The sequence below is a fragment of the Rhagoletis pomonella genome, unplaced genomic scaffold (assembly GCF_013731165.1).
Source record: "Rhagoletis pomonella isolate Grant_MI unplaced genomic scaffold, Rhpom_1.0 Rhpom_scaffold_00004, whole genome shotgun sequence".
Lineage (NCBI taxonomy): Eukaryota > Metazoa > Arthropoda > Insecta > Diptera > Tephritidae > Rhagoletis > Rhagoletis pomonella.
In genome coordinates, this window is record NW_023458558.1 from 2,248,487 (window position 1) to 2,263,284 (window position 14,798).

At 40.1% G+C, this 14,798-nt stretch overlaps 2 protein-coding genes across 2 annotated transcripts in view; both read left to right on the plus strand.

Annotated features, from left to right (window-relative positions):
* Nucleotides 1-33: 33 nt before the first annotated feature.
* LOC118736806 (bolA-like protein DDB_G0274169) lies at nucleotides 34-775 on the plus strand. Its single transcript, XM_036466851.1, has 3 exons — nucleotides 34-151; nucleotides 210-424; nucleotides 491-775. Exons 1-3 carry the CDS (start codon nucleotides 127-129, stop codon nucleotides 638-640), a joined length of 390 nt encoding a protein of 129 aa, XP_036322744.1. The 5' UTR covers nucleotides 34-126; the 3' UTR covers nucleotides 641-775.
* A 479-nt stretch (nucleotides 776-1,254) lies between these two features.
* The window catches only part of LOC118736803 (calcium-activated potassium channel slowpoke), a gene marked incomplete in the record, with an annotated part of 257,695 nt that continues 244,151 nt past the window's right edge, over nucleotides 1,255-14,798 (plus strand). The window contains 1 exon segment of the mRNA XM_036466842.1: nucleotides 1,255-1,364. Within this exon segment, the coding sequence (XP_036322735.1) occupies nucleotides 1,311-1,364 (54 nt within the window).

A 14,798-nucleotide genomic window follows, 5' to 3' on the forward strand; every position in this document is an offset into this window, starting at 1 on the left:
TCAAAAAATAGCTGTTAAACAGGAATTCTGGCCGGGTGGCTATGCTACTGGGGCATTAATAAAGTAAACAAAAACAGCTGATTATTATTATTACTGGAATAAATCAAATTGGCTTCAATCAACGTTATGAATCTTTTTCGCAGCGCAACTCGTAAGTTTAACATTAACAATGGAGTAAAAATTAAGAAAAAATTGCATTGTTTACCTAGTTACATTGCGCTCCGCCCAATTGCACAGAATGTCAGCCGCGCCACAAACTGCGCCCATAGAGGCAGCAATACGTGCAGCACTCACAGTCAGTTTACAACCAGTGCATTTGGAAGTTATCAACGAGTCATATATGCATAATGTACCCAAAGGCTCGGAAACCCATTTCAAAGTGCTGATAGTATCTGAAAAATTTGATGACTTATCATTGATAAAGGTATAATGTTATAATTCCTTGTTTAATTTATATTTTTATAACAATGTGACTTCATCTCTTTTAAAGCGTCACCGTTTGGTAAATTCTATTGTGAAAGAAAAGTTATCGGGCGATTTTGTGCATGCACTATCCATTGAGGCTAAAACCCCAAAGCAGTGGGATGGCAACTACACTGTAGAACCCAGCCCAAATTGTCGCGGCGGATTCGGTAAATAATTGCAAAATGATGTAAACTTACACTGTTTAAAATATCTATATTGTTAACGAAATATGCAATGTATACAATTGATGTAATAGAAGGGAACGTCTGTGATTAAAAAATTCCAACGCAATCCTTCATCACCGAAATCACCACACCGCTTTATTATAATTTTCAAATCTTTCAATCAATCATCCAAGGCATTCAAGGTCTGCACTTGCGTTCGTGCTGATAATATAACATCATTAATACCAACTCCATCATATGCTGCACCACATAATGTCAGCGGTAGTTTATATTGATTTATGTATCGCCTTATGTCGGCTACACGTTGCTTATGTCCCACCGTATATTGTGGTATGCACTTTTTTAAAACGTGTACCCGTGACAATCGTGGTTCATCTTTTATCCCCATAACCAGTTGCAGATGCTGCAAAGCTGTGTCCAGAAGCTTTTTTGGTGTGGGCTCCTTACCAAAATTCTCCTCAAACCAACGTCCTCCCATCATTACTGTAAGTACCGTATTGCCCTCCATGTCAAAGCAACAACTGTCAAAGATAACACCCAATATAGGCAGCCTTTCAATGGGCGGCACTAAGAAACCAAATGCTTTCATCTTAAACAGTTCCTCCGTGTTATATTGTAAGTTAACTACAGCAACATCAACGTAGGGTATAGACATCAACAATGCTGCCAATGAAGGATGTTGATTTTTCACACAGGAAGCTAACTTGTAAGAAGGTAAGGATGAAATTACACGTTTCAGGGCAATGTCACGCCCTTTAACATTCATTTTAACACCATCACGTGAAAATGTGATCTCTCGACACTCAGCTGAGAGCTGAATATTAACGTTCTTTCCTCGCAAATGATTACTCAGTGTGCGTGGCAACGTTTCCAACCCATCAGGTACCCGGTACATACTCCACTTTTCTTCACGCGCCTTTTCGTACAGCCTGGGCATTGCTTCCGCAAAGATACCTTCGATAGCCGTGTTTTGTTTCTTACCAAAGAGTTTTTCGAATAGCATACCCTTAATAATGCCACCCCATTTTTGTTCCTTCTCAAATAGGTCGTTCATCAGAAAACGCACGCTTATCTCTTTTGCGTCACCAGCACAGATGCCACATATCAATGGGCTGATTGCGTAGTTGGCTAATTCAGCGCCAAAGCGGCGTTCAACGAAATCATATATAGATTCGTCTGCGAACTTTAACTTTTTTCTACCTGCCCGTAAATCTTGCGTGATCTGACTTATCAGCGGTTTTGAGAACGGTGGTAATGTCTTGAAAACTCCGCTCAGACTATTGGGTAGCATACATAATTGTCCTTTAGCGTATATCATGCGATTCTTTGCAGCAGGCTGCCAAGCCAACACTGGGTCAACCGGCAACTGTAGTTCTTCTATTAATTTGAGGGTATTTGCGCCAGGTATACCCTTTGGTCGTATTGTGCGTGGGCCCACTTCGAACAAGAAACCCTTATCCCTATGTCTTTCTGTGCGTATCCAACCGCCGACTCTATTGGAGGACTCGTATATAGTTGCAGGATATCCAAATCGCTGAAGCAGATAGTAAGCAGCCGATAGACCACTCATACCAGCACCTAACACAGTGGTCATTTTGTTAATAGAAAACGATTCTAAATTACGAAATCAAGCAGCAGAACTGCAATAGAAAAATTAGCTTCGTTTCCTGTGAAAAAAAAGCAAAACTTCACAGTAAAAACGACAATCGGCACCTTTGTTTTGTTTATGATTTGTTTTGCTTTTATTTGTTGATAAGCGGCCCAGCTGATTTGTGGGCATTGATGGTGGGAAGTTGGTTAATCAAAACCACAGCGGCGGGAAGCTTTAAAAGTACAACGAATTGTTAGGTGCAATCCCGTATTCCTCGGACACGGACTAGTAAAACTGCCAAAAAATAAAAATTCGCTCAGAGCGAGAGAGTAACAGTGAAAAGTACGGGATCGCTTTCTAGTAAAAAATGGTAACTTCTGTCAACTTCAACATAACCTCCAAATTTTGGTTGTAAATAGGTTTGTTCGTCGAAAATCCAGCAAGAATTATCCAACACTCAAAATATCAGAGAGTAAGAAAAAATTCTCTCAAATTCTCTCTCATGTTGAGAAACTTGCCAATTTCTGCACGAACGCAAATTTGCAGGAATTTGCAAGTTTCGCTGCCAGCTGGCGTCCACGGTTGCATTTCAAACATAAACAATTTTTATAGAATTTTTAAAATTCTTTCGGATGGCCAAAAACAGGATATACATGTATATTTCTTGTTGTTCTGACTTTCTTTAACATACATTTCAATTTCTTCATCGTACTAGCTGTCGGGTTTCTTAAATCGACTCTGGTTGCAATTGCATTCCGATTGCGAATACCATTTTTTTCAGCCGAATTAAGTTCAAATCATTGGAATTAACTAAATTAATTATATCAACAATTATTTACTTCCTTTTTTCATAAAAAAATCGCTCGTGTTTATAAATTTTTAAATTTAACGAACTAATTTATTCAAATTATTGTAGACAAAAATGCAACCATGCGCCACAACCACATGTTTTTCGTGTTTGCAAATTCTTGCTGGCAAAATTTTTTCCAGCAAGAATTTGCAACTTCTCTCCAAGAGAACTGTCACTTTGCTCTCACAATTTTTGAGTGTTGGATAATTTTTTGGTCTGCACGAACGCGATTTGGGCAAAAATCGTGATAATTCGTACAAATTCGTACAAATTTTTTGCTCGACGAACAAACCTAATTTTTGTTTATTTTGTATATAAACACACTTAGCTCACACATGTAAGGTCGGTGTTATGCAGAAATTTTGTTTGGCAAACTGCGTGCAATTGTTGTTGCAGCAAACTCGGAGAGAGCGAGTTTGGCGACTCTCACAGCAAACTAATTTTGTTTGGTCAAACTGCAGCAAATTCGGTGTTGTTATATACAAAAATTTTAAATTTTGCGCGTTATGTACATCTGAAATTCTCATTTCGTGTTGGCAATAGCCATGAAAACCATAATGAACGTGCAACCCTGTGCCAAACTCGACATAACCACCTCCGAGCAAACTAAACAGCCGCCATTTAATTTGGCAAACAAAAGTTTGTCGGCATAACACCGACCTAAATATCCAAAAATACTTTCAAATTATTAGAATCCACTTAAACAAGTAGTTAAATACTTTTCAACATGAATTAGCAGAGTGCACTTTTCTTTTGTGCACAATTTGGTTGCCAAACACACTACAGCTGATCGTTTGACACATTTACCAGAATTTACCAGCAAAAAATTCTTGGACTAAAACTGGTAACTTCTGACAGAGAGAGAACCGTATTTACTCTCTTTTTTGTCCTCTCAATAGTCAGAGAACTGAGTACAGGATCGATTCCTAGTAAATTCTGACTGATTCTGACTAGTCCGGACTCGTACGGGATCGCAACTATTTTATGTGAAAAAATCTTGAAGCTAAAGAACGTAAACAGATTTACGATCTTTGTCAAAATGAGGGGTGTGACAAAAAATGAAACGAACCTTGCCGTTCGGATTCGGTTCATTAGTTTGGCACTGTAACCGTCTAAGCGATTTCGGCCGCGTTTAATAAGGATACAATTCTCTCCTCTTCTATGAAATCTGATGCTAATTGGAAATGTTTAATGAAGCCAATTCCTTCTCCGCTCGGCCATTTCATCGCAGACCATGCAGATGCTGAAAAAGCTAGGACCTTCGGGACTCCACCGTATTGAACCCTGATTGACCCCCCGCGAATTGGAAAATATTATTTATAGCATTATTCCACTTCTTAAGCCAGGGAAGGAGGCGGAAGCAGGATACTCATAGGCCCATCTCCTTCCTATCCACAGTGGATATTGAAAGCACCACTTCTCTACAACCTGACGAAGCATCTGGAACTAGCTTTAAAAACCATCATAACACAGATAAGCGAGGGTCTGAGCCAACGTCGACCTGGTAATAAGACGATCCTAGTCGTAGTTGAACTGTCAAAAGAATTCAACACAGTGAACCACTGTGAACTCTTCGCCAATGCGTTCCCCTTGACAGCCGGTTCTAAGTAACCGGAACGACCCAGATTCATATCTAGCCAAGGACTGTCACTTCAGCATCACTTCCCAAAAACTCTGCGGAATTCGTATGCGTTACAACAACAACAACTCTTTGCCAAGATGTTTTAGATTTGTCCCTTCCAGTTTGGACGAAGCGATGGATAACGACATATTTGTGTGAATGCCAATCATAGGACAAATTACGAAACGCCAAGTCCAAAACGCCTATAATTAAAAAGGGGTCCCTCAAGGCATCGTACTTTCACCATTACGGTTTAAGCATTACAAAGCAAAACTCCCTCCACCTCTGGCTGGAGTTAACTTGGATAGCTACACCGATAATTACACGGGCCCCAACATCGACAGCCTTTGCGGAAAAATCACTGACCACCTTCATTAGCAGGCTTGTACTGAATGTCCACATCGATGGCGCCAAGATACCGACGGTCAATCAGTCCAAAATCCTGGTAGTCACGATCAATAGCCATTTCTTATTATCTATCCTGCCACCTGTAACAAACGGCACGCCAGGAACAAAGTTATGAAGTCAAAAGCAGGAAGTACATGGGGAGTCGACAAATAGGCGCTGCTCAAAACATATGTATAAAGTGATCTGCCGGTCAGTGGCTAACTCAGCAGCGCCAGTGTAATAGGCAGGAACGAGCGCTGTGGAGCCACTTACGCTGTGGAGCCACTTACAAACCTGCCGGAATGACAGAACGTACATGGCTACAGGCTGCAATCTCATGTCATCCGCGCATCACCACCACGAAGAAAGCCAGCTTCTAGCTCCGAAAGAGCACAAAACCATGCAATGCCTAGTAGGATGTCACGAAAATCATCCCAACAAGGCTTTGCTTCGCAACGATCCGTCCTCTCGACATGTGAGACAGCTACTGTGCGACTGGACGAATCGAAGTATAGAGCGGCAATATGCCGAGAAAGATCACCTGAATCCTATCCCAACTCAGTTCATTGTGGTGCCAAAGGCTCGACCGCTACCTTTCTCGGCACAACTCAGAAGTGGAAAACCCAAGCATATCTTCGCATGCACCTCCAACCCGAAAACCCTGGCATCAGAATCACCATGAACTGTGCCTATCGATGTCGCCTGCTTTCTCGTCCTGGGGCTAGCAGAGCCTGAGGATGAAGATAACTCATGACAAGATCCCGGAAGGTTTGAGCAATCAGTGGCGGATTTACAGATACGCCCTAGTTGGTCTGGCCTTGAAAAGAAAACATGACAAAGTCCCTTCTGACAATGCACAAAGCGTCTTCACGTATAGGGACACAAGTGATTCTTGGCAGTTAGTAAAGGACTTTGTTTATTTTGGATCCAGCATGAAGAAGCGAAGAATAACTCTTTCCAACAGGTGCCACCTTGGACTCGAGAGGCAATTTCAATACAAATCTCTCATCATGTTCGTCGTTTTGTCTGGCAAACAAAAGGGGTTGGTGTGGAACAAAGATGAGAAGGCTTTAGCGGCAAGGTCTAGGGCCATGCTCGTGTTTGACGAGTAATGGGGCAATGGATGGAAAGCGAAGCGCACGTACACAGTTCAATGACAAAGTACAGAAATATTTTTGGTCTCGGGCAAAATAAGAAGAAAAAAGGTAGATATATAGGCTGCTAATTAAAAAGGCCTGTGCACCGCGGTCCTCACAACATCTCATTTAGTCCTACAATCCGCAGACATTCTGAAAGAACTTTCGGAGGCAGTGTACATTCCCATGGCCATACATAACTTACATACTGTGTGTACTTCTGCATAGTGATTGCCTGTACATGTTCCTTCAAAATAGAGTTGTTTCATTCTTCTATGCTGCACAGCTTTGTTTTCAATCTCTTGCCTCTGTGGAAAAGGGCTGGAAGTAGCTGGGACTCTAGCATGCCCATGTTCCTGGAGCTCTACCGAAGCCATATCTTGCGAAGTTCAGGATAGTACGCTTGGCTGCCTTCTCTATGGTAATATGTAGTGACTCGATGTCGAGAATCACCGCCAGTTTTGCCGTGGGGCATGTACTCATCGCTGCCATGATGTACACAGATGCCAGACGTTGGAGTTTTGTAAGGGACTGTCTGGCCGTGGTTAAACTAGTTCTCATATGTAATTAATGGCCATACTATCAGAGTGTACATTTATCTCAGGAACTTTGGGCTGCACCCCCAAGAGTTGGCTGCTAGACGCCTGATTAGTGACCTCGTAGCCTTGGAAAGTGTCGCATCAGGTTGAGAATTATAGAATACAAGATCATACCGAGATACTAAACCTCCGTGGAAACGCTAACTGCCACACTATCATAGTTATTTTCCTTATGTCCGAAAGATTTCTTCCCCTGGTAAAGGAGACGATGGTCGGCTTAAATGGGACTAACAAAAAAAAAAAAAAACCAAAAGGCGGTCCCGCTCGGCAGGCAATGGCAAACCTCCGAGTGTATTTCTGCCATTCTCATAAAAATACAATCTGTGTTCGGAGTCAGCGTAATCTTCTTTGGCCCTGATAACAAAACGGAAACCATTTAAATTCTGACAGACTACGGGCAGGGGATAATGACCTGCTGAATAGGCGCCGCCTTTCAAGCCCTTCAAATCAGCGGGACCCGATGTCTTTGCCATGCAGTTGGCTGGGTCCAAAATTTGCTGGTTGCATCTCACCATGCATATCCCCAAGGCGGCTTGGAGAGTGGTAAGGGTGACGTTTATACCTAGAGCGGGGGAAAAGCACTCCCATATCTCCCAAGGATTTCAAGCCAATCAGCCTCTCTTCGCTTTTGCATCAAACTCGAGACTGCACACAACTGTGTGGTCGATAGAGGAAGCCGTCATATATGCAAACATCACTGAGGGTGCATTTCTCGATATCAAAGGCGCCTTTAACAATGTAATAACGGGGGCAATAGTTAGATTCCTGATTAAACCTGGGGTCAAATATGACCTTGTCAGGCGCATACACAGCATAATCAGTGAAAGAATTGTCACAGCGCAGGTTAAACTAGGGCACCCCTTCTCTGGATTAGGGTCGTTAACGACCTACTAGAGGAGTTAGTGATCAGGGGGTCCCGGGTGATTGCCTATGCTGATGATATAGCACTTTTATCGAGGGACAAATGTATGTATACCCTCTATGACTTAACTCAATGTTACTTGAACCTGGTGTCCGAATGGTTGCGAACTGTGGGCTTGCTGTAAATCTCAATAAAATGCAGCTCGGTTTGTTCACTTGGAGGTACAAAGTGCGGCACGCCACTTCGCCTTCGGTCAGGGGTTTCGCCTGGATTAAGTACTTGGGCTTGATTCTTGACAGGAAGCTGTTTGGGAGGCATAATATCACAGAGAGAGCCGAGAAAGCTTCGGTGACTCTATCAAGCTGCAGAGGGGCAATAGGTAAGAGATGAGGCCCTTCTCCTAAGTTTATTATCTGGCTCAATCCCATTGCGGTTTATGGAGCCCTCGTCTGGTGGAGCGCACTGGAGAAGGCTACGTTAGTCAGCAGGCTGGATCGAGTGCAAGGAGCTGCCCTCATTAGAATCAGTGGTATATTTTTGACTACTCCCAAGCCGGCCAGACTTAGGGACACTGCTGGCTTGGCGGACTCGTGGTCTGCACACTATACCAGATAGCACTCGGCACTAGCTAGCTCTTTCTCAACGTATATCTCATTAGGGACGAGTGGATGGAGGGCGGTGGTTGGAGGGAGGTACTCGTGAACTTTTACACGGATGGGTCGAAGCTTGACGGGGAGAATGGTGGAGTGTTCTTTTCCAGGGAGCTCTCCATCAACCTTAAATTTAGGCCTCTAGCTCATTGCAGCGCGCTGCAGCGTGTTTCAGGCGTAGGTTGCCGCCGTAGGTGATTGATTTTAAGGGAGGTTAACATCTACTCAGACAACCAGGCGGCACTTACGGTACCTTAAATCGGAATGCCTTAAATCGCTTTCGCTAGCGTTAGAATATTACTTGGTTAGATTTATTTGGGTGCCAGGCTACAGTGATGTCGCAGGAAACTGCCAGAAGCGGCACCCTTGAGTATTTATCGCCAAGAACAGCGATGGTGGCGATTCCATTGACTACTTGTGGACTTCTCTTGGAAAGATGGGCCTGGAGTCACCACAGCGAATGGAGGATAATGTGCTACGGCGAGGTTTTTCTGGCCGAGGGTAGACCGGCGGCGGTCTAGGGATGGCCTTAGGCTCGCGAAGCCGGATCTCTCGATTCTAGTGCGTGTATTGGCAGTGAGATTAAATATCTTATCGGACGCCTTTTGTCGAAGCTGTATGGAGGACAACGAGGTGGAATCATCTCGGCATTTCCTGTTGCATAAACTGCCCAGCTTTTACTAAATTGCGGCTTAGGCACTTGGGTTCTTCCTTTCTGACAAGTCCGGAGGAACTCTCCGAAATTAAGGTTTGCCGTCTGCGTAACTTCGTTCCCGGCACTCAGCGATTCTTGCTCTACCTTAGCAGTTACCGTTCGCAGTCGTATCACAAAGGACCAACTTTTAAGGTGAGTAACTGAGCCCCTTAACGGGGGGCATCCATCTAAACCTAACCTAACGTACTGTCAAGGTTTCGAGATATGTTCTTACTTGACTAATTGAAGTTCTTTAAACTAACATGTTTAACCGAATTTATGCTTATGGAAAATATTCAGGCAAGGTCTTCTCACATACCTAGGAGCCGTACAGTAATTTATTTAAAGGAAAAGGAGATTTTCCTAAAAACCAATGACCGTAGGTACTGGTTTTTTTTTAATTCGAACACACAATATCCGGTTCAACTGATAATGCCACACGCAAACTCGCACAACGCCTGCAGTAATTTAAACACTTTGCGCATAATGAATCTTAGTTCGCATCTTATCCAAAATAATCACATCCTCTGTACACATATACATACATGCATACATATTAATCCCTTGCAAGTGTGAAGTTTAATTTGAGCCGGAAATAAGAAGTGCACAACGGAAATGTGTCTACTTACCGCATAAAATAGGGGGAATAAAGCATGCAACGACATAAATGGCGATTTTCCATTTACATATCTACATATAAAGGAAACATTTAAAAGAGCGGCGCCGGAAGTAGAGAAATACGTACATACAAGCAGCTAAAGTGAAGTACGAACAAAGCAAATATGAAGTAAAAACGACATCATTTCCTTTTTGGCGTGTTACAAGAAAAGCATTGAAATAAAGCACAGGATAATGGAGGAGTGAAGGCGAACATAAACCGTGACAAACAAATTGGCGCAAAACAAATATAAAATGCGAATATAACCAACAAATTAAACAACAAAAGCAGCCTCTTCTAATGTAGTAGTGAACAACGGCGAATAACGGCGAAATGAGTGTAACGAGTTTTCGTATCGATTCGGAAAGGCCGACAATCGGACGCATACCGAAAAAGCTTGCAACGATGGCAACTACGATGGCCTGGAGAAAATCTGCACCTTTCAGACTTGTATCCGCTGCCGTTGCGAAAGGTTCGTTCGTGTTTGCGCTGCGTGGCCGTGTGTGTGACAAAGCAGAGCAGTGAAAAAAAAAAACAGAGCCACCAAATAGAATAGCAGATTTTTCTTCAGCAAATACATACACAAAAGGCATTTGAAATTCAAATTTGTGATTGAAAATGCACAATTGCACGCTGAAGAGTTAAATTGCAATGGTGAAAAGCTGGAAAAGCTGCAGGCCAGCCAGCAAAAATGTAATTTACTGCAAGGAAATGTTGCCCTAATTTAAGCCAAGGCGCAGCTGAAAATTTTTCCTGCAGCAAGTACTGAAAATTTGTAGGCAAGAAAATCCAAAGAAATTGTGTCACAAATAAGTGAAATTAATAAAAACAAAAGTTTAATATGTATGATAAAACTGCTACTATTCGAAAATTGAGGTATTTAGCAAGAATAAAGCAAGCTTTAGCAAAATTTTTATACTGAAAACTGTGCAAAATTAAAGTGAAAATGCAGTGAAAATTTGCAAGCAGAAAATTTCGGTATGTGTGTGTGTATTCGCTAGCGTGTAGGTATGCGGACCTACATATTTAAGTACATACATACATATATACTTACTACATATGTACGTGTGCACGCATATCGGTTTGTCTATATGTTTGCTTGCAGGGGTGTACTAGGGCTTCGTGACTAGGACACATTTTTTCGTCGTCGTCGTCGTCGTCGTCGTGTTCGTAGTTGCTAACGTTGGGCGCCTTGCAGCAGCGCGCTGAAAACGAAACGATGATAGCGAACGAACGGAAGCTCGGCGAGTGTGTGCCAGACACCTAGATATAATTACTTACAAATTACTTACATACAATAAGTGGCATTCAGGCGAAGTTGAGTTGTGTTTTTTTTTTTTGGAGCCAGCAGCCATAGGGTTGCAAACGAAAATGTTAAATAACTATTTGCTTTTTCTTCGCTTTGTTGTGCAAAATAAGGAAATGGAAATGATACTTATTCAAAGTGTGTAGCTATCGCCGTTTTTTTTTTTTATTGGAAATTCGTGTTAAGGTTCAGCAATATCCGCAATTTTCCTGCAATTACATACTTTATCGATGCCTCCGTCGCTATGCCCATGTGTCGCCATGTAGTACCAAGTATTTTTGGCGCTTAGTAGACACTCAACTACTTACCTCTCAATATCGCTACTCACGACTGCTTTTCATGCACGTTCTCTACCACTTGGCCAAATACTCCGACTTCTAGCATACTTTCTCTTCCTTAGGCGCCTGAAAGCGCTATTTCGCATATCCTCTCACTTTTCCGTTGTCTATATACATATGTATGTTCATCATTATTTCTATTCACGCGCATTGCTTTAGGGTCTGGTTATGCATACTTCGCATAACTTCGCACAACCATTTGTACCAGTGCACTAAAAGTGTAACTTAAGAAAATGTGAAGCAAAATCTAAACTCAACAGATCGCTAAGTTTTTAAAAGTTTTGCTAATTTCTGGGTAATGGAATGCATACAAAATACATACAAAGTACATACGAAATTATAGTTTGAAGTTTATGTGAAGTTGTGCGAAGTTATGCGTAATCAGACCATTAGGCGTTACATTGGCTGGCAAGCTTGTTACAGCACATTGTTAGCAGCATACATATGTATGTATGTACATTAGAGTGCATCACTCTTCATACAAAAAAAAAATCGGTGCTGTTTTTCCATTGAAATTATAAAATCTATTATATTTTAAGACTTGCGCCAAAAAAATACTTTCAAAAATGGAGTTTTTTATGTATAGAGATAGCTTCTTAAAATATTTTTAGAAAAAAATCCCCTCAGATGACAAAAGAGTTTAAGTCTAAAAAATTGCATAAAAATATTTAAGAAATTATTTTCAACGGGATCATAATAAAGTAAATTTTTGATGCTGTTTTTGAACCTTTTTCAAGGATTGGCTTTTAAGCTCAAAATGGCTCCTCGACGAGTATGGTCGCGCTGACCTGTCGAGTTTTTATAAAGCAAATATTAGATTAAAATACACATAAAAATGACGTTGTTTCATTAATAATAACATACAGCTTTAAATTAAGCTTCATTAAATATAAATTAAAATTTTGAATCAAGGAAATATAATACTATTAAATAAAAATTACTTTTTTAAAGTAATACACGTGGACATTAAGAAATAAAATTGCGATTAAATGGAAATGTGAAAGCGTACCGTTGAAACGGTACTTTCGTGTGAACAAATTAACTGTATGAACAAGTGAACTAAGAAAAATTTATTACTATAACTGTTTCATGAAGCGAAACAAGAAATATATATTTTAAGGGAATTAACTTCTAAAATTGTTGGAAATTACAATTTTATGCATATGCAATAAACACATATAATACGACGAATAATGAAATAAATTATTAAATTTATGAATAACCTGGCGATACGTGGACCTAGTTCCCTGCCATATATAATTTGACGTATAATTACTAATTATGAACTTGAAAGAATAACCTGGTTACTGTGGACCGCTAAGGTTCCAACCAAGAAAACACAACACATATTTCAAAAACGATATAATCAAGATTTAATAAAAAGAATGTTTTGAAATAAGCATAGCAGAAACTTGTGCACGTGGTTCTGGCCCATAGCGGTATTACCATCGTGTATCAGTGGAGCGACGATTGGATACATCAAAGAATATAACAAACAAAGAGACATTATTAAAATTAGAGGAATAACCTGGCGGTGGTGAAAACCAGCCAACCTATCCAAAACCCCCCCCCCAAAAAAAAGGATTGGTTTAAGATAAACTTGTATATAAGTGTAAATATTTAGTGAGAAAATTCCTTTCCAATGATACCTCATAAGTCTAAATCGGTACAGTTTTGGCTGAGTTATTCAAGTTTTCCTTCAAAGATTGGTTTTGAAAAAAGTTAAAAGACAACATAAAAAATCTTATTATTATGATTCCGTTGAAAGATTCTTTAAATATTTTTTTGCAAATTTTTTAGACTTAAACTGTTTTGTCATCTGAGGAGCGTTTTTTTTTTCAAACCATACTTTCTAAATAGGAGGGAATCCGACCTTCATCCCTGTTTAATGGATGAAATCTACTTTGTATGAAATTTAACGTGTTAGGAAATATTTCGCGAGTGGGTTGGCTGAACCAATCCTGGCCAGGATATTTTTAATTAAATATTCAAAAATTATTATTATTTTTTTAATTTTGTACTCATTTGTTGAATGAACAAATTACGTGTATACCAATCGAAAGTATAAAGCCTATTAAGAGACTATTTTTATTCATAAAAAACTCCATTTTTGGAGGTATTTTCAAATCGGTCCAGCTCACGTAAATCTTAATATTTTTCCGAAATGTTTTGGTGAAGGTCTCCAAATATAATCAATTTTGTATTCCCGGCGGAAAAACTGAAATTTTTTTTGGGTGATGCAGTCTAATGTATGTACATATATACCTAAACCACACTCACAGAGAGAGAAATACAGCACCTGCATATATAGCACTTTTTCAGCCCTCCACGATCCTTGAGAGTACGTACATACCTTTGTTTTTGCATATATAGTAACTGAATAACTGACTGCCTGAGAGTTGCTTTCAGATTTATTTATAATTTATCCTCACTGGTTTGCTTCGTCTATCATTCGCCCCGCCCGCCTGCGTAGAATTCTTCGTCCTTTTTCTTTCTCTTTGTGTATCAATGTGTGTTCGTTGGCATTAACTCCTTGACTCAGTTTGTTGGTTTTCTTTGAGCTAAAAACTCGTTTCTTAGTTCGACTACTGTGCTGACTGGGTGCCATGCCCTGGCGTGAAATTGATTGCAATTTTTTTTTTGCCTGAGCTTTAATAAAAGTTATAAGACTTATGCCGTTTTTTTCGAGAAAAAATTTCACCATCTTATATGGCAACATTATCAGAGTCTAACAATTTAAAGAAAGAGCATGCAATATGCATCTTCACATGAGAAAAGAACAGGAAAGCTTGACAGCCCTGGCGCAGGGCAGATAAAATGTAAAGTTATTTCGGGAAAAGAATACGCTGTTATATTGATGCGCCTAAAAGATGCAGCGATTTCTATTCTCAAGTTACTTACCTGATGACAGTACGAATGGCAATTATAATAGGGAGGTTTTAGTTTTTTAAACTATAATTTTATTCCACTAGGGTACTTGAATTTGTTGTTTGCAGTATGCTGTACAACCACAAAGACACTGGCGCGCAAAGCGTAGCACGGAAATCCAGTTTCTACGTATTCCTTCCTCATTTTCAATTTCCTTTATTATGAGTTTCTTGCTATTTATTCAGACAATATATGAATACAAACATTTTTACATGGTAAACACTTATCTACGATGTAAAGTTGTTTTCTCTGCCAGCACAGCTAATTTCGAAAAGTTTTCCTTGGTAATGGTAGATTGTTATCCTTGAGACTGGGACGCGAAGCAATGCTTCCACTTCTAATTTATTGCATTTGTCCTTTGAAGATATTTAAAAAAAAAAAACGGAGGGAAAATATTTTCAAATTAATTAATTTTTTTAATTAATTTTAAATTTTTAATTCAAATATGAAAAAATTACCACACAGTATAAAGTAGCAAATATTTTTTAAACACAATAAGAAAACAAGTAATTTTTAAGCAAAAAAAAA